Source organism: Lathamus discolor, chromosome 3 (genome assembly GCF_037157495.1).
Source record: "Lathamus discolor isolate bLatDis1 chromosome 3, bLatDis1.hap1, whole genome shotgun sequence".
Taxonomy (NCBI): Eukaryota; Metazoa; Chordata; class Aves; order Psittaciformes; family Psittacidae; genus Lathamus; species Lathamus discolor.
The window spans coordinates 35,407,762-35,434,762 of record NC_088886.1 but is presented as its reverse complement, the minus strand read 5'-3'; the positions used below and the strand labels follow the sequence as shown (position 1 = coordinate 35,434,762).

Sequence of the window (27,001 nt, the reverse complement as noted above, 5' to 3'; positions counted from 1 at the left end):
ATATCCCTCAGGGTAGATGAACTAGCAATTATGACAGCTTCTCCCAAAGTGAGTATTGCCACTGAAAAGTGAGCTCGTTTATCCCAGATGCATGTTTTTATTGATTGAAGCTGAGGACAGACACAGTCAGTTTTCAGTCACTTTTTAAGCAGAAGTTTTATGCAGGCCACTTGCGTAGAAATGGCTGGTGTCAAGGGCAATATCCTAATCCAAAGCTCCAAAGCAAGAGCAGAAGGAGTCCTACTTGCATTTGCAGCCTTGGTTCTTGGGGGCAGATGGGGGCCTTTTATATTTCAAGAATTTAGCGATTGTTTCAGGATAATTTTGGTAAATCTCCTTTTCCATGGAGGAAAAAATCTGCTTTTTCAGTGGAGGAAAAATGATTTTTTTTCCCTGGAGGGTTTTTTTGGTGTCTAGAGTTTTCTCTTTGAATGCTTAATTCAACTGCAACATTTTAATAACAGCCTTTTGCATAAACTATGCAACTGGCAGTTTAATTTTCAGGTTATGTGAGGATTACACAGGGTTGAGTGTAGTGCAGTTTACCAGCACGTTATACGTTTCTGCTGCTGTGTTCCAAAGCAGTGTGTTTTTTAAAAAGCACAGTATTATTCATAAACCACAGAAAACTGGCACCACGTTCTACATTTCAGTTATGAGTTGAATTATTAGTCACTGCTCTAACATGGACTGAAAGGGAAGGATTGTTTGTAGATGTCACAGGCCTCCCAGGTAACAACAAATGAAGAGTCCTATCCCTATGGCATCTGCTGGTCTAGCGCATATGGCGCTAGAAAGCTCACCGTGCGTCACAGCTGATTATAGACTCTGCACACGGGCTGCTCCCCCAAGGCTTTCAGCTCCCTAGTCTTCCTCCAGGATCTGAAAAGCCTCACATGGGTTCTACCAGCTGGAAGGAAAAACAAAGTGAGAACTGTAACTTGCTATTGTCTTTGGAAAGGAGTAGTTAAGTGCAGGGGGAACAGCAGTCATCCCCTTCATGGGCTCGCTGTGTCTGACTCCAGCTCTTGCAGTTGTGAGTTTCTGCAGAAAGTTGGGCATGAACAAACATACCAGCCTGAAAAGTTTTCTTTGTCCGCACTTCTTGATGCATAAAGCTTTATTGATCAGCTTTTGACAATGAAAACATTTAAGGTTGGGAAATATTATAGTATTTGCTACACCACTCAGGGATTTAATGTTTAATTAATGTAAGAGCTTTGAATAGTCAGATGAAAAGCACTATGTAACTTTATGAAAAGCCTATTATTGTCCAGCCCTAGAAATAATATGACAAAAATGATAGACTGCAGTGAAAATATGTTTTGAGATATTTCTAGAGCTCTGATTAGTTTATATTAGCTAGTTTCTAGCATTTATGACTACCTCTGAAAGGCGGGTTATAGAGATTGATAACATTCCACTGGGCTGATTGACAATAATTAGTTTATTTTAAAAGGAAAGGAAAGAAGCATGGTATTGTTGCAGCTGACTAATGTATATTAAAAGCTAGGTAATCTTTTCCGCAATTACAGAGATACAATGATTGCCGTTGTCAGAGAAGAAAATACACTCTTACTTTTAAGAATCATTGTGTAGGGAGAGCTTTGGAAGCCTGAAATTGAAGCTCTGGTCATGGTCTCCAAAATTGCGGTTAGTAGAAATTTTATGCAGAAACAAGACTTTTGAATACTTAAATTATAGCTTGCTTGTAGCAAGGTATTTACCAGCAAATACAAGCATCTTATAAACAGCACATGAGTCGTCTTGGTGTTCATTTTGAGCACATGAAAATGTAAATTGCAACTGAATTATCCTTGTGTAGAGAGGCAAGGCTTAGAACCTTCAATTCATACTTTAAATGGAAATTATGAAAGGAAAAATGTGTACATTTGCCTTTCAGTGGAGTCTTGTGCAGGGTAACTACTGCTTTTTCTATATCTTTACTTACAGGCTACATAAACAAGGACTAACTAGATACAGAGATAGGAAGAAGTACAACTCCTGAGCGGTGTTTATGTTCCTCTTTAGAAGCATTTAATACCTGTCTTCGCTAGGACAACTAATAGAAATCCCATTTTTATTGAAATGCACATGGACTTTACAAGCCATCTGATATATCCTTAAAAAGCTTTAAACCAGTTTGTGATAAAATCTAAACCAAACAGAAATCTGTCAGCTCTGTTCAAAGCAGTGGCCCAAAGGAAGCAATGCAGACATGACTGTCAGCAAGATAGCAACTGCTGGGAGGGCTACACTTCCTTATTAAAAGATCAGTAGTGTGATCAACATCGTATTGGATTACTCAGACTTCAATTACATGAGTACCTGAGGGCTTTAACTGAGATTTATTAGAAGACCAACTTGAAATAAACCTGCTGTTGTTGCAAACCAGATCTTTGAAAGACCCACCTGAGAACTCTGTTAACAGTTACTATTCCAGAAGACATTCAGTGTCAGCCAAGGAATTAATATATATATATATATATAAACAATATCAAAACACTAGGCCAGGTTGGACGAAGCCTTGGATGGAATGGTTTAGTGTGAGATGTCCCTGCCCATAGCAGGGGGGTTGGGACTAGATGATCTTAAGGTCCTTTCCAACCCTAACTATTCTATGATTCTATAATAAAAACAGAGCAATCAAGTGATTAATTTGATGTCATTTTTAATCTTGGGAAGAGGAAAAAAAGGAGAAGAAAAAGTATCTTCTGTGCCTGGTGACACTGCTCATTAGTATCCAGCTCTGGAAGCTGTTATGGACAGGTTCGGGATGTGTTAATGCCACTACTGTATTCTTGTGGTTGAATCTGGGCAGTTACAACTAATGTATGTCATAAGGAAGCAAAGCAAGAAAATCTGCATAATGTTCTAGTTTTTCTCACTGGCAATTTGTGTTGCAGATCGGCATGGAGCTGTGATAGCTCCAGTGAGGGATGGATGCTTGTGGTGGCTTCTTGATGAGGCACCTAATGAAGTAATGGCTATAGAGCAATGACACGGAGCCAGTTTTTACAGAAATGGGGTGGATTGTGTTATGGTCTCATGTAGGTGAGATTGGAAGAGATGGAACTTAGTGGCTGCATGCTGTGTTTTCCCTCCCCGTCTTCCTAGTCTCTCACAGTTGTGTCACTGCAAGCGCAATGCCAGAGTTACATGCATTTCATGTGTTGAGCAATACAGTTCTGACGGGCAATTGCTCCTCCAAAACCAATTATTCCCAAGATTGGCTTATGTTCCAGTCAGTTTGCAAAATGAGCCTATCCATGTCATGTTTTAAAGCTTTTTGATAACCCAATAGGACTTTTGTCACAAATAGCATGGATGTTTCTGACCAGCAGAGCATATGTACTGTAAGATGGAAACATCAGATTATAATTTGCATGATTGTCGTTTTCTTTTGCGTATTTTACCTACTGTGTGTGGAAAAGACATTTCTCTATGCATTATACTGTCGTAAAGACACTTGCTGAGCTCAGCACGTGGGCATTAATATTGCTGCTAACAAAAAAGAAGATATTCTCATCAGTTCAGTCGTTTCTGTCTTCGTATTTCATAACTGTTTCTTCCAACTGTCATACCCTGCCAAGAGAACATGCTGATGGCCCAAGATATAATACCTCTCCTTAATACATCTCAGGTTTGAATCTGTGCAAGGAGTTTTGGCTGTATCATGCTGTCGCTTATTAAGTGCATCTCCTCATAGAGATCCTTTCCTCCGTTGCCACCCACCTATCTCCCAGCATGGCATGACTGAATTGTGCTGGGGAACTGTATTTAAAAATTAATAGCCCCATAACAAATTTTCTTTCTGCTATTCTGCACCACATCAGTAAAACTTGCAGGAGCGTTGCAGTAAAGCTGCTGATGCTGGTGATCTCAAAGCCTTTCTCCTAAACAGAAATTACATAAAACTTTAATTATTGTGTTACAGCCTGCACTGCTGTGGTGCACAGGCAAAACGTCCTCTTCCAACTTTACTGTTTACAGCTGGTACATTCACTTCTTTTCTGCAGGAAACAGTAAAATTAATGAGGCTGTCTTCAGTACATAAACATTTTTAAAGATCATAAGTTACGCATTTGTCTGGATTGTTGTTCTTCAGATTGTACTCCCTTGTTATCTCATGTGGTCATTCACTTATCCTGGCCCCAGTTTTCTACTGACAGTTTGTCCATCTGCATGGGTTTCATATCAATGTGAATTGGAGTCGTCAAAGGTGTACAGTTGCCAAAATATCTATTAGTGTAACCCTACTGTGGAGGCTGGTAACCCTGTCAGTTTTTCTTTTTGGCTTTATTTTGCTGAGATGCTGTGTGGTACACCAAGATTCAGAAAAAGATCATTCTTTTTTGTTCTAAAGACTAAGAGTGGAGAAAAATGTTCAAATCTGCTTTGTGAAAAGATGGAGAAAAGGATTGCTTTGCAGCTGTGTGAAAATGTCACGGCGTTGTCTGAGGTTGGTCCATGAAATTATCATGTTCCTTACTTTAATTCTATACCCTGATTTTCTTGCCAATTATCTGATCTCAATAGCTGCTTAAAACTCATATATAGAGGTATATGTCTCTGTTTGTATATTTAATGAAGAATTCCTTGAAACTCTAATTAGGGCTGCTTGACTCTAAAGCAGTTTACATATCACAGGCTTACACAGCTATCAAACAGATGCTGCTTTTTTTTTGCATTCAACTGACATTTTCATTTTCTCTGCATATTTTGAGGACTGAGCAGTGATGTGTTTTGACTCCTGAGGCTACAGACGATATCAAAATGAGGATTAGAAGTGAAGCTTTACCTGTCAATTAAGTTGTTAAGCTTGTCCTCCACAGCATCTACACTTTCAAATGGCCTGTTTATTGAATTTGAAATAGTTTTCATTCTTGACTTCTTTTAAATTGAATGGACAGTTCTAATTATAATTTTCAGAGTTTTCAACTGCAACATATGGTTTGCATATAGAGTTGTGGATGAGGGGCTCTTGGCTGTTTATTGAGCTAAACCACTGTTAAATATCTCAGGAGAGATTGGCATAGCAGGCATTGAAAGCAAGCAGAAATTGGCAGTACAAATATTGGCCATTTTTATATTTTTGTGTCACTCTGTCCAGGTGATCCACTCTTGAAGGACATTGAAGAAATGAAATGTGGTTGCGGGATCTAGTCATTGGCAAGGAACAAGTCACCACTTTCAATGGCTGCATTGTGCCAGTCTTCACATGAAACTGCTATTAGAAAGAAAAAAAAAAGTCTTACAGCATCTTTTACCCTGATATATTCCTCCCTCATCCTGACAATGAGTTTAAATAACCACAATCTGTGGCAAATCAATGTTGTTCTTTGCAATCTTTTGCAGCCCCCACTAAGAGGGTTGCGTGACACCTCACAGAAGTATATTCATGTATTTATTCTCCAATAAGGCCAGTGGCAGATTGGGAAATTAAATTCAGGTCTTTAAGACTAGATCGGTTCCCTTTCAGTGCTTTTACAAGTCTCCTCCTCAAAAGCAGGTTGTAGGGCAGTTTGCTCTGGGCTTGTGTGCTAGAAGCAGCTCTCCGCCTTTCCTCTGCTGCTGTTCCTGAATCTCCCCAAAAAGCTGTACCTCAGAGATGCCTCTGTCCTCTTCCCTCCTTGAAACCATTCATCAGGAAAGGCATCTCCCTTCAGAACTGGACATAAATATTTATTACTGAACACAGACATATTCCCATAGATGACTCTGCTGTTCAGCATTTCACAGTGACATGGTCTCTGCCCTTTGGTGTTCAGATAAACCAACGGTGAGAGAGTGGAAACGCGACCTAGACACAGCTAGAAGTCATTGAAGCTACCTGGAAAAACATCTGAAATGTAGGGCAAGTTACTGATGACAGGGTAGAAGATTCCTTTCTGTAATGTCACCGAATCACTGGGGAGGTCTAAAGGAAGGTGACAGACTGAAAGGCAGTGAAGCCGGTGCAAAAAGCTTTGGTTTTGTTTTTTCATTTTTTAATGCCGTCAATTTTCAGGGGAAAGTAAATAACCAGATAACTTGGAAAGCCTGTTTCTGTGCATGGCTAATTGGATAGCCTTGCCGAAGTAAGTGGTTAAAGCTGCTTTGTCCTTAATCCTGAGCAAAGAAGAAACACAGTGGAGAAACTCATTGCTCTAACAAGGGTCCTCTTTCATTAGGGAGTTCTTTTGCAGGGACTAAATTGGGTAAGGGATCTCTTAACCATGCCTTTTCACCAATCTCTTATCAGATGTGACATGCTCCTTTCAGTATTGTTTGCTGAAGCTGTTCTGTTAGTTAACTTTATTGTAGCAGGCTTGCCTCAGTCACCTGTGACTTACTGAAATTTAAGTAAGCTTCAGCAGTGATTGGAACTAACTGACTGACTTTGAACTGGAGCAGACAATGGATGCTCATGTAATCCATTGGAGGACCTAGGAATGGCAGAAACAAATAACCTAGGAATAAAAATAAAAGCCAAGGAGTGCTATCAGTTCAAAGTGGCCCAGCTAGCTCTGCAGGAGCACACTTATCTATGCTGAAAGCTGTTTCATGAAGGTATTTTAACATCAGGTTCTAGTAAACCACTCAAAAGAGCTTGTGCCATATTTATGGTTTTTGTGAAGCCTAGGAAAGCCCTTGGTTCTGCAATGTAAAATCTCACAGCCGTAGAAAACTGCTCTTCTCCCTCTTTGCTCCTCAGTTTAGTTCAACGAAACAAAAATGGTTTTTATTAATACGAATAAAAATTCTGCTTTTCCTTGTTGAATTATGGGCTTTATTTTAGACTAGATGTTAAACTTGTATTTTTCTTCCTAGAGTCAATGCTAATATCAGACTTCCTCCATTGTGGAAAAAATGGACAATTATTTTTCTAGTAACGGGAGTTTCAAAACTCCTCCAGTCAAACTTTTGAACCCTGAAAACCACGTTAGTGTTAGCAAACCAGGACAGATAATTTTAAGAACTTCTGCTGCAAGAGCAAAATATGTCATGCTTAATAGTGGGTATATTTGTGAGTGGATTCATACTGGTTGTCAGATTTTGGACAGTTTCAAACTCAAAACTTGGGGAGACTGTGATTTAAAGGAACATGTGAGTTTAATCTGTCACAAATTTACTTATAGCAGTAGCAGGTCTTATTTTATGTTTTGCTTTTATAGAAAAATTTCTGACTTCCATGATGAGTTTATGAGTGGCTGGGAACCAAGCCTGCTTCCCTTTCTTCCCTTAAGTATATGAATTATTTAATGTAGAAACACACTGAATTGATGTGTAAAATCCACCATGTAAATCAGTGGGGAAAAAGACCATATGATATTTTCACTTCATGACTTGTGTGAAGTTTAAACAACCTTTGGAATACATAGAAGAGACTAATCACAGTGCCATTACAAATAACAGAAGGGAAAGCACTGTCATACATCTTTGTTGATTTTAAATACCATGTTAAATAGCAAACAATAAGAGAGCTTCCATGTCAGACATACTAAATAATCTGGAGCTGAAGAGGCTTGGTGAGGTAGTCTGGGCAAGGGAGTGGTAAGCCAGATTTTTAACTTATTTCCAAATAAACATTTGAGTTGAACAGTTTATCCACTTGCCATAATTTCAGATACAGCCATTTAAGTGTTCCTGTGTTTGTTCTTCATGTAAGATCCAGTCTCCTCTGCTTCTCTGTCACCATCGTTACTGACTAATCCTCACATCCTTACGATATTGCTTGAGGACCTACTACCCACAGGGCTCCCTGAGTAAAGAAGAGACAAACCCCTGATGTTACTGAATTTTAAGAAAATGCTGTATAGAATAGACCATGCTTCCTTTTCCTGATCATGATTTTTTAATATATAATTGCTATAATTATTTTTAATTAGACTGTGACTTTAAAGCCATCAGCATAAGCCATCCTCTGAATAAATGCAAGTAGCTTTTTGTGTTTCCCTGCTTCTGCTGGTTGCATCTTTTTTGCAGTGAGCTGTGGGGACTGCGGTGACTGCAAAATGGAAACACGTGTGTCATTCATTCAAATTTTATGTAGTATTTCGTAGGCAGTTGGTAAAAAGTGCACAGTTATGCTTCTTTGAAAGTAAATTGGGTCCGGTGCTCAGGTGTTTGTGCTATCATGTACCCAGAACATGTTTTGTACATCAGCTCCCAGCTGGACAGCAATCTTTTCAATCATATCAAGTCCCTAGAGTGAGGGGTACATGATGCTCACAACTATTTGTTCTCTGCTGCTCCATGTTGTTCTTTACTTGCCAAAGTAAAGAGGTTTTGCTAGAAATAAAAGTTCCTCAAGTTATGAGGTTGGAACTGCCCAATTCTGGTTCTTTATTCTCCAGCAGTGTCTGGACACTGTGAAAAGAAAACTTTTCCTTTGCTTATCAATTAGAAAGTAGTGGCTTTGAACAGTTACCAATCTGTGCATGTTTTTACAGTCAAGGGAGAGAAAGCCTTTTCATTTGTCACCCAGAAGGAATGCCACTGGCTCTGTGAAGCTTGCTGAGAGGCAAACCTTGCTCTGCCACCTGTCCCTGCTTAGGCTGTGCATGGTGCTCTTGGAAAGTGTCCTCGCTGTGAATGCCATCCGTGTGATACCCTTGGCACATCATCTCTCTTTACGTTCAGCATTCTCAAAACGTGTGTGCTGTCACTGACTTGGCCAGACCAAAGAAGGGAACTCAGGTCTGCAGCAGGGGCTGTAATTTAAATAACCTCGTATCTTTGATTTTACTAAAAATACATAAGCAGGAAAAGTGTGAAGTAAACTTAATATTAAAGGACCATTTCACCTTGTGATTTCAGAGCACTCACACGTGCACAGAAGGAAGGCATGTGAAAAGTTATAAAAATTACAAATAATGACCTTGCAAAGAAAGCAGTGCTTTAAAAAATAAATTGAATTAGAAAGAAAGGCAGATCTGCAGGCACTTTGAGACCCAAAGTAGCAGTTGTTCTGCACCAGAGCTCAAATATATGCATATGCCTACAGGTGGTTATGGATGCATCAATGCAGACCTGTGGGAGAGCAGGTGATGCATTGATTGTGGGAGCAGTCACTGTAGAAATTGCTAGACAAGTTCCTTGAAAAAGAGGATTTAAAACCAAAGAGGACTTAGGATTGCATTAAGTAGTTGTCCAGTGGTTAAAATAAACAAGCGTTTCTGTGTCCTTTGGAGGCTTCTGATTCTTTGGGTATTTAGGATGATAAAAATGGAGAGGATACTGCAAAAGCTCAGTCCTTCTGCCATCAGAACTGGTGTTTTTCTTGTTTTGGGATTTAGTTTTGCATGTTGTTTACCTTTCTTAATGCTTTAAAAAGCTAAGCTGCTTGTTGGTAGGGAACTGATCTGGCAACACCTTGCTTTTTTTTTTTCCTTTATAAAAGCATGATTTCAGGTTCACTAATTAACTGTGTATAACACCACTGTCTGCTTATTTTTGAGAAGCTGATTGATCGTAGATGTTCCTGAATGTTTCAGTAACGATATGAAAAAAGCCACTGATGTGATGACCCTGAATTCCAAACAAGCAATCACATAGTTCTATATTTAAAAAGGTTTGGGTCAGGGCAAACAGGCTATTACCACTGTGGCTCATCAAGTGAGCTGGGAACAAACCTCCTTGAAGGTTATCAAAAACCAATTCAAGGATATGGAGGACTTAAAAATCTGTAACTTCATCAATAGGATCTGCCCTTGGAAAAGGGGCACTGTGCTGGCAGTGGTTTGTGCATTTGTACACTGCATCCTCTTTTCCCATGTTCGAGACTTCAGATGTGCATCCTGTCAGGATGGAGGAAAGGGCAGTGTGCAGTCAAAATGCACTGAGCTCAGTCCAAGGGCGCAGGCTTCGGAAGCATGAACAGCTAAAAAAGCTCTTAGTCATGGTGGCTAAAATACTTTGCATCTTGGAAACATGTCTAATTCACTTTTGGTTTTTATGACTTACCATAAGGTTATTCCTGCCAAGTTGTTCCTGATGAAAAGTGGGTATCCCTGTGCAGGAGTGGGGACATACTGCATACATTCCATGCTTCATACAGACAACGTGGAAAGCAGAGACATCTGCAGTGGGGAATGCCACTAAAATGCATGTCTATTGAAATCTTCCACAGGTGGGAAGGAGGATATTCACATACTGACTCTGCTTTATTCACCCAACAGCATAACCCCCTTTGCAAGATAGCTGGGGATGGCACACTGTTCTCATCTCACCTCTTGTCTCAGCAGGTTGCTCTGCCTCTGTTTTGTGGGAATGCAGGCACTTTCATTGCAGTCTGACTCATGAGTTGCAAGCCGTAAATGGCCTGAAATTTGGGTTATTCAGATAATTGTCCTAAATTGTAACTACAGAGGGCTGAGCACGTAGGTGTTTCAGTGTGATCTGCAGTGGAAATGAATCAAAATTTAGTTATAATGTATTCATAAACAGACACAATCTTCCATAATCCCATAATATTCTAGAATTACAATATAATTACTTTACATTTCTGTAATATTTTTTGATATTTTTAGAACTTCATAATTCTAGAATGATTTTATATTTCTATAGGTATTTCCATGTCAAAAAAGAAGCAGCTACATCTGTACCTGTAACAGCATAAGGTGTTGTTTTTCTGGTGTATATGTCCGTTACCAGGATAGCCATTTAAATATGGAAGTCCAAATAGGCAGGATTTTCATAACTTTTAAGTGCAATTGAAACATTTAGATTAGTGTCTACTTTGCAGACTGCTCCCTGGACAAGATAATTAAGGCATTTTTCTTCTGTAACTGGGGGCAAAGTTGTTTCCTGGCCTTGGGATGTAGGAAACATTGAAATGCAACTGCACTCTGCAATTTTCATGATTATATCTGTAGTATGTGAAGGAATCTATCAACATATAGTCCTTAAAATATTGATCGTGCAGAAAAAGCCTGAAACTAGAAGGGATTGTGTGTTATCAAACTTGCCATTCACATGGCATCCATGCAAGAGAGTCATGGAGTCGCGTTGTAGGTTCATTGATCTCACCTCTGCTTTTGTCCTGACTTGCGGCATGGAGTCTTGGGGTGGGGTTGGGTATAGCTCTTACATACAACTATTTCAGGGTCTTAATTTTTCATTTAAATATACTGCCTTTCAGCAATACAGTTGCCTTATGGGCCTTCGGGACGTGCTATCATGAGGGAAATGCCATTGAAAGAAGAGCCACAGTAGCTGCGGGAGCTGCAGAGCTCCCCTGTAAACCAAGTCAGTTCTTTAAATGTTCAGAGTCCAACAAATAGCGCTAACTCCAAGTGCTTATTTTTATTAGCTGAACTAATCTTTTCTCCTTTCTAAGTGCTGAAATGATAGTTTAAAATTGTATCTGGTATATTAGATTAATTCTGCAGCTGATTGTAGCCTATAAAATTACTATATTGAAGCTCCCAGTACTTGAGTTTATTGAGGTATAAATACTAGAATGTGGTGTGCTATACAGTTCAGCTGCTTCCTTGTTATATTTTTCTGAGTCTTTTTGCTTATTTTATTTCTGTGATACTCGAGACAAATAGTTTCCTGGTTTTGATTTTATCCTGACATTTTTCAGCAGGCTAGTTCTTAACAGCATAGAATTCAAAAAGATGAATAACATTTTCTGTGTACTGTTTACATTGTAGAAAGCAAAACTTCTGTTAAAGGAGAGTATTCCAGATGTCTCCAGGCAGTAGGAAATGTAGTATACAGTCTAATAAAACAGCAAATACAGCAGAAGGATTAAAAAGTAGTGCATGTTAGCAAATGGTCAGAATTTAAACACTAGTCAACACCAGGATTTCATTTTAGGTGAGTGAAATTCACATGTGAAGCATTAAAATTTAACTTTATAAATACATTTCTTTATGACCAAGACACTGTGCTTTTCCAAGTCATCTTTAAAACTTCCTTTTTCATTTGATTAGATTTTTCTAAAATGGAATAAACTGAAAAGCATTTTTAAAAAGTTAAACCATGAAGGCTAAAAGCAAAGCAGATATATCAGCAGCAAAAATATGAAAGCCGGGTCCCTTCTTCCTCTGGTGCAATATGGGGGAACCTCTCTGTGTTGCTGTGTTCTCCACTGCTGGCACGGCAGCACTTGTTGCAGCTACTCTGTTTTATTTCTTCAAATCCCAATCTCCCCATTCACCCCCACTTTGGTGTGCTTGGGTGGGTAAACCCCTTAGATGATTTGAGAATGTGATCTAAAGAGCAATTAAATCAATGGGAGTCTTCGATGTTGAAAGGGGCATTCTTTTTAAATGTCTTCTGCTGGAGGGAAGTTTGGCTTCAGCAAGGGGAGAATGTCTTTGGTGGTGAGGATAATTTGGTACCGGCATCACTCCTTGGTGAGATGGAAGGAAGTGTCATTGCCATCCCTCGGGGCTCTTAAGGAACAGGCAGACAAATTCTAGGCAGACATCTGCCAGGTGAAATTTTGTTTGGGGAATGGACCAACTGACCCTTATTTCCAATTACTTCTGGGTCAGTTTTTAAGGCACTGGTGTCAACATGCCAGTCAGGTGCGACTTACAGTAGCCCAGTGTTGCTGAAAAGGTGCAGACACTGCTTATTTGGTATTTTTGGAAATTCAGGTTTGTGGGTCTGTTTTAAACCTTCACCTGTTTACTGAAACTGTTCTTGATCTTTTTGTGTGTGTGTGTCCACCACTGTGTATCATTTTCAGATGAAACTTTAAAGCAGTATTCTCAAGCTATTGTAATACTAGTTTCCCTCTTCATTTGGCTAGATGTTATTCCCTAAAATGTGAAATATGGAAAGATATACCTGCTTAGCTTTGGAAACGATATTGTCAGGAAATCACATAGTTTTTCTGGGAGGTCATCTGAAAAGATGCTATGGAAAGCTTAGGTGAATACTAGGAAGCCTAAGGGGAACGAGTCACAGAAAATGTGGCACAAAATCATCATTCTTTTTAAATGTAACGTCTAAGCTCCCTGTGTATTCAGTGGTTGAAAATGTAATGTTGATTGAGAGCATGGGCTCTGTTATTGCATGGCTTTTTTCCATTTATGTCAGTTTTATGCGCTTGTACCTTCAAGAGCATCCGCTAAAAGGATTAAAAGCCTGGCGCAAAAGGAAATCTTCATACAGCAAATGTTTAAAAAAGCCAAGTGTTTGACCAGTGGTACCTACAAGCTCAGATGTGTTACCTTGCCCTAATTATTTTGCTGTATTTTTCTCTTGGCCCTGAGGAAACAGCCATGTCACAGATCATTCTAATTAGCAAGGGCTTCAGAAGTAGAAACTACAGAGGCAGTGCCTGCAGGAACTTTGAAAAACACCATAAAATTTCAATTTTCTTTGCTCTGTTTACAGTGCAGAAGTGAAGCAAACAAAACCCCAGCCTGAGTGTAATGGTTGCATTATGTATAAGCTATGTGCCTGCCGTCCAGGAGAGCTGGGCTATGTCTTTGTTAAGGCCGTCTTGTAATTCTCATCATCTGCCTTTCTTCTCTAGATGTGGATGAGTGCGCGGTGGTGAATGGTGGCTGCCAGCAAGGCTGTGTCAACACACATGGCTCCTTCCACTGCCAGTGCTGGGCAGGATATAGGCTCCATGCTGATGGGCGCACTTGCATAGGTGAGTGAATGTTGACAAGCACTTCACATATGTCAAGACAGTTTTCTCTGCTAAACCTGTCTTTGCCTCAGTACAAAGGTTTGTCGACTATCCCAGTCTGAGTTTTGACTAATTCACAAAGGATGTCATTATCCATTCCAGCCCAAGAAGCTTGATTCAGATATTTCCAAATTTCTTCCTTTTTTTGTGAGTGATGCTGTCCAGTGTTTCTGTGATGCAATCTTTTGAACATTTCTTTTGTTTGCTGGAAGCATGAAGGAAATAGGGGATCTTAATTTCAAATAAAAATGTTTTTTTTTGAATTCTGAGCATTTTTAACTCGTGTCACATCTCCCTGCATGTTCCAACACTACCCTGGGCTTTTCTGCCCCATTACTCTTCCTCTTAGTCTTTTTGCCTGTTTTTTAAGAGATACAAAGAGCGGGTAGCAAAATTTCTTGCCCACAGCTGCCTGGCAGAACACTGCTCTTCTGACCAAGCAATCCCAAAGTGTAGTTTGTGTCTTCAGCAATGAAGACAAAATAAAAGCTTGTGATTGCCACCAAGAAGTTGGATTTAGCCTTTTAGTCCGTCAGACTGCCCAGGCTGGGTCCCATAGGCTTTCCCAGATGGTGGCCTGAGCTGAGGCAGGTGGATCTCATTAACTGGGTTGAAGGGTGCAGCGGTGAAGTAAAATCTCTGACTGCACTGCAGTGAGCAGAGCAGAAAATCCTCTTGGCAGGATCAAAAGCAGAGGCCAAATTTGTGAATTACTAAGATACATCTTAGAACATGGTGCTATGGTCTGGTAGCTAGACAAGAGAGCTCTAAAAGGCTAATGAAATATTTAAGTATGCCTTCAGAGGTCTTCTGGTTTTCAGAGAGTCCATGAAAGGAAGCAGCCCAACCTTTCATCTCTTCAGTCTTTGCTCTATGTTGAGGGGGGTTTTATGTAAAACAGTAATGCAGAATTGTCTGCTTGAGTCTGTTTTGCATTTTAGTTATTAGGTACAGTACAGTGAGAAGTATGGATGGGGTGGGCTGAAAACTCTCCTCCAAGTATATGAATGAATATTTAGTTTGTGCTAATCCTTTTAACTCGATCAGGGGGTGCCTGTGCATGTGAATCTGAGAGTCTTGAGCACTTTTCCTGAGATTCTGCCCGTGCTGTGGGCTGATAATTAGGGTGCTATAGATTTGTGAAAGCTCCTTGTTCCTATAGTGATCTTACGCCCTTTGATCTGTTCCTTTATCTACACTGGCCTTTGAAAGGTTGCACTGCCCCTGTATATCAGGGACACATCTTCATCTGCTGCAGTCCTGTTTGTAACATCTCTGTTACAACCAATAACTAATTTCCCTTGCTCTGCCAGTAAAACCCCTGCTGTACTCCTCTGTGGCACACTCAAACAAAAGATAACATATGAAAGCCAATAACAAAAGAAGTTGCAAACCAAACTGATTGCCTTTCTTTAAATCAGTTTTATATCTCCCATACTGAAGATCTTCTGCTCATGAATGCTTGCCTTGTGGATGTGTTCCTCTTTCTGCCAACATTAAATGCAGAGCTTGGGCTGGCTTCAGGTTTTGGCAACTGCTCTGCTAATCTGAATGATGCTCGCAGTTGTACTGACAGACATCCTGTTCCAAGAAACAGGCATTACAAAACAGTAGGAAGAGGGTGGATATGATCCCAAAGGCTGTACCTGAACTTGAAAAACAGGATGAAAGCCACTGGTTCACAGTATGGAGTTACCCTGTGTATGTTCATGTAGATGAGAGCACTGTGGAGCTTGGCAGTTCAGCCCATGACACTGCCCGTTTATGTGCTTGTGGAAGAATAAGCCCTGTGTTTCTTAGGTTGGGCTTTGGGCCCTGAAACAAGACATGCGGAGTTAATTCTGCATGTTGCTAAAAACAATAATAAAATAAAACATGCCATCCCTGTGTTACATTTAAATCAGTACTGAAGTCAAGTTGTTGAATTTTGTAAAAAGGATTAAAATGTGTCATTTGCGAAGAAGAAAAGAATGTTATTTAATTTTTTAAGGCTGATTTTAGGTAATATGAGAAGAGCAGTCAAGTCTGGTCAGCTCACATCTGCAGAATAAGTTCACTCACAGTTTGGTCATTGTTCTTGTACAAAGTCCCTTGGTTGTGATTAATGTCAGCCAGATATGTCATCAGTCATTTCTGGTATTATCACAGCAATAAATTTACTGATGCAGCTAGAACACAGGATGTACCAATGCTCAAGCTGTGGGAATAGCATTTTTTGTTTAAAGAACTTGCTCTTTTAGGTTTGTTTGGTTTACCACATACAGAGATTTTCAGTGTTTTGGTCATTGCTTAACTGCAATTAAAAATGCTGTAAAGTCTCAATCTTTTCTTGGTTATCTATCTGGATAAGGTATAGGTAAGGAAACACTAGTGTGAGAGAAGAAATTAGAGAGAGCAGTGCATATTCAACTAGAAACACTAGCAGTTTTCTGTGAATTAAAAGAAGAGGGAGAAATTCATATCTCTCTGATCAGGTCTGACAAGGGAAGAACCAGAAGTGAAAGATGTGATGTCTGAATTGTGTTACTCCTCCTGGATAGTCTCATTTTTGGCTGTGAGGAGGGGGAATTTTATACAAAAAAAGGACTAAAGTGGCTTTGGGGAAAAAGAGCAAGAGAACTGAATGAACACGAAAAGTAGGTGGTGCGACAAATTAATTTACCTGTGTAATGAGTAAAACCTTCTGTGGGCATAGAAGAGTAAGGTTTTCTCATGGCACAAATAATCGAAAGCTCAGTTTGGAGTTGTCCTAGCTATGAACATTATCAGAAAGCCAATTTTCACTTCACAAATTTGTTTACAAGAAGCTATTAAAAACACTTAATACATGGTCAGTTCTTTTTTGCAGTATCTCAGAAATTATCAAGGAGAAACAGAAATAAATCCTAAAATGAGAGACGGGAGTAGGTTTCAGAGAGAACTGCTATCATAAAATGGATACTGAGTGGAGGATATTGAGTTCTGTTTCAGGTTTAGACAAGACACCAAAATAAATGTGTATAATAAGCTCTCATGCACTGGAGCACAGGACAGTTGCTAACTGATGAGGACAGAGAAGCTTTTCATATAAACCAGTAATCCAGGAGTGCCTAGCCTCAGGATCTGGGCACTAACTGCTGACCATTGGGGATAGAGTTTGCCTTTTCCTGCTGCACCAGTTCATACATTCAATTTTGAGCACTCATCTGATCAAGAAGTAAACCCAATAATCATAGAATCTGAGAATGGTTTGGGATGGAAGGGACCTTAAAGATCACACAGTTCCAACCCCCTTGCTATGGGCAGGGCCACCTTCCACTAAATGAGGCTACTCCAAGCCCCGTCCAACCTGGCCTTGAACACTGCCAGGGATGAGACAGCCATAGCTTCTCTGGGCAACCTGTCCCAGTGTCTCACCACCCTCACAGTAAACAACTTCCTCCTAATATCTTATCTAAACCTCCCTCTTTCAAAGTCATTCCCCCTTGTCCTATCCCTACAGGCCCTTGTAAAAAGTCCCTCTGCAGCTTTCTTGTAGGCCTCCTTTAGGTACTGGCGTTCTGACCTAGCGCAGCTAAGCAGAACATTTAGTGTTTGAAATCAGGCCTGCATTAGCAATTATATCTCTTCTGTGGATACTTTAGAGGATGTAATGATCTCTGCCACATACTAAAAATGAAAAGGGACCACGTTCTGGAAATGAACTGTTTATGGAAGGTGATTACCTCAGCTGCAGAAATAAGAAACAAACATCCCCTCAGACAGACTTTTCAGATGAACCCAGCCCAGACTTCTGTTATATTCATTCCTTCCACATTGTCTTTTTCTTCTTGGCAACCCTATGTTTCTGGGAGCAAAAGTGCCAAAATCACTTGAGGGAAAGCAGATTTTGCAGCCTAGATGGCTTGGATGGTTCTCATACATAAGGATGTGGGTCTATCTTCTTGTGAGATATTCAGCCTACATCTGAGTCAAAAAAGAGTCAAAAACCTGGGATAAGCTTTCTTGTGTAATTGCATGGAAGACTACTGAACTTCTGTCAAACTCTTCCCAGTGAGTCCAGTCCTCTTACGATGTCCTCACAGTATGTTTGGGATCCTGACTAACTGCTGGTGGTCCACATCTCCACTGCTTGTATGACCCTCAAAATACATGGTTTGAAGTTTGTCATTCCACCTGCTCTCATTAGAAACTTCTGCCCATACTCTAAGGCAAACAACCTCTAAAATGGGTTGCCTTGCTCAGTGATAAGTAGTATGTGAAAGTAAATTACTGTCATCTTGAATCCTTTGATGATACTGCGTGGCATGTCAGAATCCCATCTTTTTCAATGCACCTTTTCTTCCTTAGCTTTTTGGTCCCACAAATTTTGCTCAATATTGAATTCACTTTTAGATACATGTGCCAGTCTGAATGTTCACTACAAATTAGGTAATTAAAATAGCCAGAGGTTACACTGTCCGTTGTTTTTTTGCCTTGTTTTTAGTGCCTTGATTATGTTAACGTAATAAATTTAATTTCAATAAAGTTTAACTGACTGGTGTCTGGAAGGCAGAAACTCAGAGGGAGTACACGTTTATTGTAGTATTGGGCTGTGGGTTTAGACTGATGTAAATTCATTGTCTTCACTGAAATTTATTCTTGTTTAAACTCCTAGAAGTGACAGCAGAACAGTTTTCAGACCCCCATTCATCTCTGGTGCCAGCTGTTATCTTTGGTGTCTGCCTTATGTAGAAAAACTGTTGAGATGCGGGTTTTTACAGACTTTTGCACACTAAGGCTTTTAACAGGAAGTAACAAGATATCACTATAAATCTATAACCTATGTTTTTCCACATCAGTAAAAGCACAGTATGTCTGGAGGTTTTTTGTAATTGATAAGGTTGGATTGAAGGTGATGGAAAACACAGACTTGAAGAGACTGCATATTCTAACCCCGTGGCTGCTGTGTATCCATCTAGCTATGGCTTCATAGCCAGGTTTTCTGTGAAAATATGACCATTATTATAAAAAATAATGGGTTTAAAAATGTATATTTCTCCGGACTTGACGGCATGGTGAGTTTTCTACTAAACTTCAAGAGTAAATCTTTGCAGGAGGGCATACCGTATTTCTGCCTGAACTCCATGCACGTGCTCAGACCTCTAGCCACAAGCCCCTTTATGGGAGGTGGAATTACATTCATGATATGCCGAGTCTCTCCCTTTTTCTGATCAAAGATGCATTGCTGGCACCAGACAGCACAAGCACAATTCATCCTGTTCCTTCCCCAGTGGCTCTTCTCATTCAGTCTGGCACCTCCTCTCACGTAGCACACGCGATGCCTTGGCAGCAGGCATGAAACCTGGCTGTGGCTGCTCTGGAGTAGTAATCCCTCCCTCCACAGCTGCCGGCAGAGCCCCATGCTGGGCCAGGCGGCACAGCCCCCTCAGTGCAAGCTCTCTGTGCAGGAGTTTACACCCATCGCCTTCTGGCTTCGAAGCCTCCAAAATCCTCAGTACGGCAGGTTGCTGCTTATTTCCCCTTGCATCCAAATTGGCTTATGGCCAGAAAAGGGGGGAGAAAATGCACTTCTAAAAACTGAGATGTATATTCTGTCATTTGGAGCTGATTTAAGGCGGTTTTCATCTTCTGAAATATTTTCATCTCATTTGAATATTCTTGCTGAAAAGCATGTCTTTGGAAACAAATGTGCAGCAAGCAGGAAGCTCAGAGTGTATTGAGTCTCCTGTCTCCCATGCAGAAATCAAGCTGCTTTCAATGGGGTGGGAGGTTTGCAGACACAGGTGAAGATCAGAAGCCAGGGTCAGGTCCAGTGTGCAGCAAGGTATCTCCTGGCTACTGCTGTGTGTGCTTCCATGATAATTTAAAAGTTTGCTTTTCTTTGGGTATTTTTAACATACGCTTTGCTTCCTACAACAGCTTTTGTGGCTAATGCTTTCTTAATGTCTATTACATATAAATGAATTAATACAAATATTCCTAAAATAAATATCAAAGCTCTTTGCTGACTTCATTGGGTCTGCAGTTTGATGCCTTTCGTGAAGAATCAAATAGTCTTTCCAGCTACTCATTGAGAATGTAATACATCCACTGATGTTAAAATACATACAGACGCAGTCCTGCACACACTCACACTTACATATGTACAGCTGAACAACAGGTTCGGTTGATCTCTCTTATTTTTATATGCAGTGTGCGAATAGGTGTGGGTGTGCGATAACGTATTTTGGCAGGAGGAGAAATGTTTCTCTAGAAGCCAGAGATATATGTTGAACAAAAAAGAATATTAATTTGCTTGGGTAAAAGAAGCAGCATCTTTAGAAATGTACTAAAGACCCTCTTGTTGCTTGTTGTGGTTTACTTTCTAAGTCTGTCCTGTGGAGCTTGTGACTCCTGTCATTTGCAGCTTCCTATGCATGAGGCTGAGGAAATCAAACTGAAAGACAGGTTTTGTATATATGTTTTTTAAAAAATAAATGACAGCAGGGACAGGGAAAAAAAAAGAAAAAACAACAGAACAACAATGGGCAAATGCCAGTAGGGACTTTTTTTTTCCCTCCTTACCTCAGTGGAATCTCAAGTGCTTTGCTGCTGTCAGATCAAAGGGTGGCTGTACTTCAGTCAGCATTACAGCTCTTGGATCTCACCTGCCTCTCACTGGAGCCACAGCTGTCGCTGACATGGAACACTGTGTCGAGCAAGCACCCTGAATGCAAGGGAGGGCAGTCACGCAGGGATGGGGACAGGTGCATTTATGAAAGCTGTTTGGTGATGTTTGTGTATTTTTACTGTCATTTATGTATTTAAAATAGGAAATAAGTTTCTTGGGTTGTTGACATGTGTTCCTTCAATGCTTCCTTGGCTTCAGCCGTCAATTCCTGCAGTGTTAACAAAGGGGGCTGCGAGCAGGATTGTGTGCAGCTCAGTGAAGACAGCTATAAGTGCCAGTGCCAACCGGGCTACCAGCTAAAGAGGGATGCCAGATCCTGTGAAGGTAAGTCCTACACTACCTGCCTGGAGACACACATTAAAGGCAATTAAAAAAGACCCCAGGATAGTGCTTCGGGTTGCTGTGTTCGTTCGTATTTCAGCCTGCTTGCCAAAAGCAGCTCCAGGAATTGCTTATTAACAGAATTTTAAAATGACACATTTGAGGTGTGAAGTTCACACTGATTCACAATTTTGAACAAGATTTTGGCCTCATAGACCGCTGGCTGTTTGTTGCACACTGAAGATGATGACATAGGTTAGGAACTTAATCATGTTGTAATTCTAACATCTTATTAGTCATCAAGTTGTATATCAAGTTGGCCTGTATTTTATTCTGCATAATGCCATAACGTGTTTATTCTACATAAATTTTCCTTTATCTGATTTTGGTTTATGTCTCTCTTAATCATAGTCTGATTAATTTCTTCTCCCCTTCAGGTTTCTAAGCAAACACTCTCGCAAGCAGAACAGAAATGCTACCTTTGGGTTTGATTATTTGGGGAGGGGGGTGGTTCTCACATGTATTCATCAGTTTTTAAGGCAACTCCTCCCCTTCCCCAATGTAGGTGCATATGCATAGTACCCTTGAATATGCCAGAGTAAGATAGGGCCAAATATATGGATATACTGCACTAAAATTCATGTCACAAAACCGTTTCCATATGACTTCTGCTCAGAGATTTCATATGCTGTGTATAAAGTGTAAGTAAATCTTGCTGTTCAGCTTGGTTCCAACTCACACTGTGTGTTACGAACACTTGGCCTTCAGTTTTGGCCTCCCCAAGTCCTGCCTTCCACAGGGCACCCGCAACTAGCTCACCTCTCCATCTTTCACGGGGTGGCTGCACTTTGTCCCCAAGATTGCCAGAAAGAGTCAGAAAAGGGGAGTTTTGGGGAGGAAAAGGGGCATCTGAGACCTTCTTCCACTGTTCTCCAGCCTATTTCCAAACCTCCCGTGATTCCCCTGTGCCTCTGGCACTTGAGTTGTCCTTGGCCAAGCCAGCTGAGCATGCAGACCGCTGCATAAAACTTTTCAGTGTTTTTTTTTTATGGTGGTGTGATGGGGCAGAGGTTGGATTGGCAGGGTCTGAGTGTGGCAACGCCTGGTTGGGTCACTCGGGCGGTCATGGAGCTGTTCAGACCTCCATGTGCCACTTAAAGCTCTATCTCAGCTGTTAGTGACTGGTTCAGCTCAGCAGCAGAACAAGCAGGTTCATTCCCCTAGTTGGTGAGGTTCTGCCACCACACAGGCAGCTGTGGCCATTGGCTTCCTCACATCATGAAGCTAATGAGGGTCAGACACCCACCAAAGCCAGCAGTTCATCACCAGCCAGTAACTACTGAACAGCGGCTAAGGGGCAAGGTCAGCTTTGTCTGCGGGTGAGACCTTGTATGGAGTTCATGTCTCTACCTGGCTACCTGTGTTCAGAATGGTATAAATCAAAATATAATAGCACAGCCTCTCTGGGATGACAGTTGTGCTTAGAGGAAGGAGAATCTGTCTCACAAGGGGAGCTCAGCTGGCAAAATGAAGATTGAGTAGAATGCTTTCTGCCATAAATACCTTAGCAAATAAACACCTGGGAAAGAAAAATTATAGTTAAGCCGATGGACAAGATTTTTACAGGAACAAATGAGCATAAAGTGGCCATGAATACAGTTGGGTTGGCGATTAGAGATGTAAGTAGAAAAGGTGAGAGGAGGTGAGCTTGGCTGATTTTACTTTCCAAGCAGAAAGGATAGCTGCTGTAGTGCTGGTTTGCACAGTGCTAGAGAAACTAGTGTCATGAGGGTGTTTACTGCAGCAGGTGTAGCTGTGCTGCATGTGTGGAGTCATCTCTGCTGACTGCTTGGGAGTTAATACCACACCCCATAGCCCTGGAATGCCACACAGAAACATCCAAGCCTAGCAGGGTAGTGCAGCTTTCAGCATGGAGGCAAACTGACCTGGGTCATATAGGAAATGAAACCATTCCATTAAATTTTTTGCCATAGTGTTTAACAGCTTAGAATAGAGTTTTGTAGGATGCAGTTTGTTATCTACTAAAGTTGTTAAGTCAGTAAGAGCCAAACGTGCAGGAAAAATAACTCTAATGAGTTATTTTTAGTTTTTCCTGAAACCTGCCTATAACAGGAAGGAGCAGATCTGTCAGTGGAAAACAAGTCAATCAGTGGTTGCCTTATGTCCTGAGGATCTTTCCTTTACAATCTTTTATCTTGTCTAAGGACTTCCAAGGCTGCTATCTTTATTCAAATTACTGTGTTGTGCTAACATCTACCCTATAATTTGTTGTTTGTTTGTTGTCATGTCACGCAGTATTACAAGTTTACTCTGGTGCTATAATCATTCTCAAATTAATGCTTTAGATGCTCTGAAAACCATTATAATATGCAGGTTTAACAGATGCTGTTTGTTAGTAATTTCATTTAGTTTAACCAAATAGAAAAAATCAGCAAATAACTCAGTATTTTATATCAGCAAGGATCGAGTTCTTTCTTGAAGCTGAATCTTTTGTGGACCACAAATTGTCGAACTGTAGATCCAAGCCGTTGCTGTTGAAAATGTCACGTAGAATGAAGTGCTGCTGTCCCTTGGAAAAATATTTTCAACCTATTGTGGTGAAAATCCAACAGAAAAATTCAGTTCTACATACTTAACAATGATTTTTTTATTTATTCTTAATACTCTGAAGGCAAACTCAGCCTGCAAACTTGAATTGTTATGTTCTTGAGATGGAAGAGGTTAAACAAGTGGATTTAAAGGTGTTCTGGGGCAATATTCTTCTTTGCCAAATGATGGTTGAAAATGCCACTGACTACACAGAAAAGTGAAAATTGGAGGAAATGAAAAAATTGGAGGAAATGAAAAAGAAAATGAAAAAATGAAAAATGAGAACAGCTTCAACCCTTTCCCAAGGGTTACTGAAACCCTGACAGCACTGCCAGTGCTTTGAACTGATGTTAACTTTCTTCCTCATGCCTTGATAAAAGTTGGCTTGTACAGAGCTTGAGATGGCTTGTGAAGGAGTTTTCAGGTTGGAGGCAAGTGAGAAATACTGGTCAAATGTCTCAAATCAGACAATAATTAGTAAAATGATAAAACTGAATTAGAGCTTGAATTCTGACTTTTGAAAAGCTTTGTTTGAAGCTAAGCAGAACTCTAGAGGACACATTTTCAAAGGTGTCCTCCAAATTTATCTATGTGATGTTAATCACCAGGGTGTTAGCGTAACTAGTACTCCAAACTGAAACCTCAACCTTGTGCAGAGCATCTGATTTTGGTATGAAAACTCTGGCTCTTAACCCAAATTAGACCTGTCCAAATAGTCCCAGTTAGGTCTCTTTTACTGTGTGCAAAGTCTTTATTTGGGCAGATACATCAGAATTGTTTCCAGCAGGTACGTATTCCAGAAATAAACCCATAAAACACAATGAAATCTCTGAGGTGGAGACTTCTATAAGCACTTTATAAATGTGTTGCAAAGTACTTGCCACTTAGAGCAGCTTATCCTTGAAATGGTATGTTTTTGTTCAAAAAAGGGAAGAAAATCTTGATGTATAACAGGAATGACATAAGTTTTTAGACTGAAGGAGGTCTTCTGTGGCTCTTCAGCATTTATTTCCTCTGGAGACTTTTAAATACACACTGTTTTGTGGCAAACTCCACAGCTATATGTGTTTATGGGTTCACACATATAGGAATGCTAATTGCTGCTGTTTAGGGCAACTATTGAAATCTGCTCAGTTACAGCAAAGTAAGAATAAAATGTACTTATCTTGTCCTACTTTCAAGGTGTAATACAAGCCCAGCTTCCCACTGTGTAAAGCATTGTTGCTGCTCTTGAAAAATGCTGTCCAGCAACAGAGAGAATAGTGTTCAGAAAAACAATGGCTTTACTGTACACCAAATTCTGTCAAATATTTTTTTTTGCAGTCTAATCTCTTGCAGCTACAGTAATCTTTGTTGTTAGTTATAACGGTGGCAGGTAAGATCATTTTCAGACAAACCCATGACCTTTAAGTTGATAGTGTGTTCTAATTGGTTTCAGTGATAGACCCCTGCACAACTGGGAATGGAGGATGCTCACAAATCTGTCAAAATGAGAGAGGAACTGCAGAGTGCGAGTGTCATGCAGGGTATTATCTTTCTGCAGACAAATCATCCTGTTTAGGTAAGAAACTATGGACTATTTATTGGGAAGAAAGATACCAATACGCACTCTGGTTTGCTGAGCTTTGAATAGAAAATAATATATTATACAAATATATGTCTGCATTTTGAAATAGTGTTTCTTTCTGTGATACTGACATCACACAATACTATTGAAGAACCATTTCATTAATGAAAATTGCGCTCTGACCTCTTAAACCATGCTTTCTAGCAACTGGATTTGTAGATGCGCTAGTGTCATTCTTGTAGGGTCCCTTTAAAATAATGCCCCAGATACAGCTCCTGGAAAATTGGTTCAAGTTAACCCTGAACCAGGTCACTGAAAACCTATTTAGAATTCAAAGGGCTTTTTAGCTGGAGAACTGTTTCCATATTAATAGACAAACTATTGTTAAGGAAAATTATGAAGTGTAAGATTTCCAAAGAAAGGTGCTTAAAGAGTTGAATTCCAAAGTCTTGTATTTAGTCTGAGATTTTCAAAAGGATCTAAAGCATTTTGAGCTGAAATGTGGGGCAATTAGCTATCAAAATACCTGCTTTTTTTCCAATATGATGCTTGGAAGCTAGATGATCAGTTTTATGAAGGAAAAAGCAATTGTGGACTTCATAGTGCACAGATTTTTAACAGCCTTGTCAGGATCAGGCTATGTATTTGGACACCAATTATAAACTCCTCCTTTTGAAAACTTGGTTAAGATTTTGCCAGTATTCAAATTGTTGTCTTATGTGGTGCTGGGTGCTTTGCAAAATACTTCCTACCTTGAGTATTTTACTCAGTTGTCTCTAAGCTATTCTGTGAGTAGCATTGCACAGCTCAGTGATTATCCTCTCTTACTGCGGTTACTCATGAGTAAGGTTACTGGAAAAGCAGAGTATTTTAAAGCAGTGTAGAGACTTCACTGGCGATTAATAGATCGAAACAGCAGTGGGTTTAATACTAGGGTCAGCATGTTATTCATTTTATCTCAGATACACGTTGACAATTCCATTAATTTATGTATAAAGTAACACACTAGGAAACTTCCAGCGTTACATATTGGAACAAATTTTCTTCCCACCTTCATGGCAACAGTCCTTGAATTGCTAGGCATCATGTCTTACTGTGGATATGCAATCATTGTTTGTTTCTTCCAGAAATTATTCAATGTCTTTTGCAAAATTCAAACTAGTATCTGGCTCTCTGGAAGATGAGCTAGAAGGAGAAAGAGGGCAACTAAAGTGTCATCCTTCAGCTATTAGCTGTATTTAAAAGATAGGAAGAAACGTGCAGAATGGTGGCTGTGTTTCAGTTTTCCAACTTCTTTCTATTTGAAAAAGCAGAAAAAGAGAAAAGCGCATTTACAGAATTTGCCAACATCGTCTACTTGCAAAATGACAATTACAGAAAAAGGAGAGAGCCCATTTTGGTCTAAACAGCAGCTATACTCACATGGCTGCTTCAGAGAAGCTGTCATTTATCCTGAAATTTTCATGAGTCGGTGCGTGGTGTTTGCACTGCCTGAGGCCTCTTTTTGCAAGTAGGCTGACTGCATTTGTAAAGCTACTTGTGTTCAAGTACAAGGGGCCGTGACTATGGCACTGGTTACAGCATATGCGAAGGAAAAAAATAAAACCTGTTAGAAAGTGGTTTGCTGTGGTAAAAGGTGAGGAGCTGCACACCAGGCTGGTCTCTCCTCTGTGTGAGACACTGACCCAGGATTGGTGCAATGAATAATCTGTATTTTGCAAGCAAAATGGCAGAACAAGAGAAGGAACAGGAGGTGGGTTAGGGGTTTGCTGTGTGCAAGAAAATGTCAGTCTTTGCACAGAGGTTAATGTTGTCTGCAGCTGTGCTCCACAGCAGCAGCGTTTAGTGTCAGTTTTTGCTTCACTTTTTTCTTTTTTTTTTTTTTTTCCTCAATAATTATTCTTTATGAGTAGTTTTATGCTCCACTGAGATTTTAGGAAAATGGATGCCTTTGGTGGCATTTAACTCCAAAATACAAACTAGTGAGTGTAAAGCTGAGAAGGGCTTTGACAGCCTTAAGAGAGGGCTGGGCAAAGAACAGTCTCTTCATCCACAGTTCCTCACCTTTTTTCTTATAGGTGTGGTGAAACTCTGCTGGTTAGAGTAGATGCCTCCCAGCTGGACTTCTGTAGAAGCATGATTCAGGGATGTGACCAAGGAGATCTATCTCCATTGTACCTGCTGAAACCCAGCCACTACTTAATCC

At 40.2% G+C, this 27,001-nt stretch overlaps 1 protein-coding gene across 1 annotated transcript in view; it reads left to right on the top strand.

The window, feature by feature from the left end:
* LOC136011974 (multiple epidermal growth factor-like domains protein 6) overlaps nt 1-27,001 on the top strand; it is a 208,289-nt gene that overhangs the window by 125,512 nt on the left and 55,776 nt on the right. Inside the window, exons 6-8 of the mRNA XM_065674625.1 lie at nt 13,484-13,606; nt 20,496-20,621; nt 24,667-24,789. Of these exons, the coding sequence (XP_065530697.1) occupies nt 13,484-13,606; nt 20,496-20,621; nt 24,667-24,789 (372 nt within the window). The remainder of the gene's footprint in view (nt 1-13,483; nt 13,607-20,495; nt 20,622-24,666; nt 24,790-27,001) is intronic.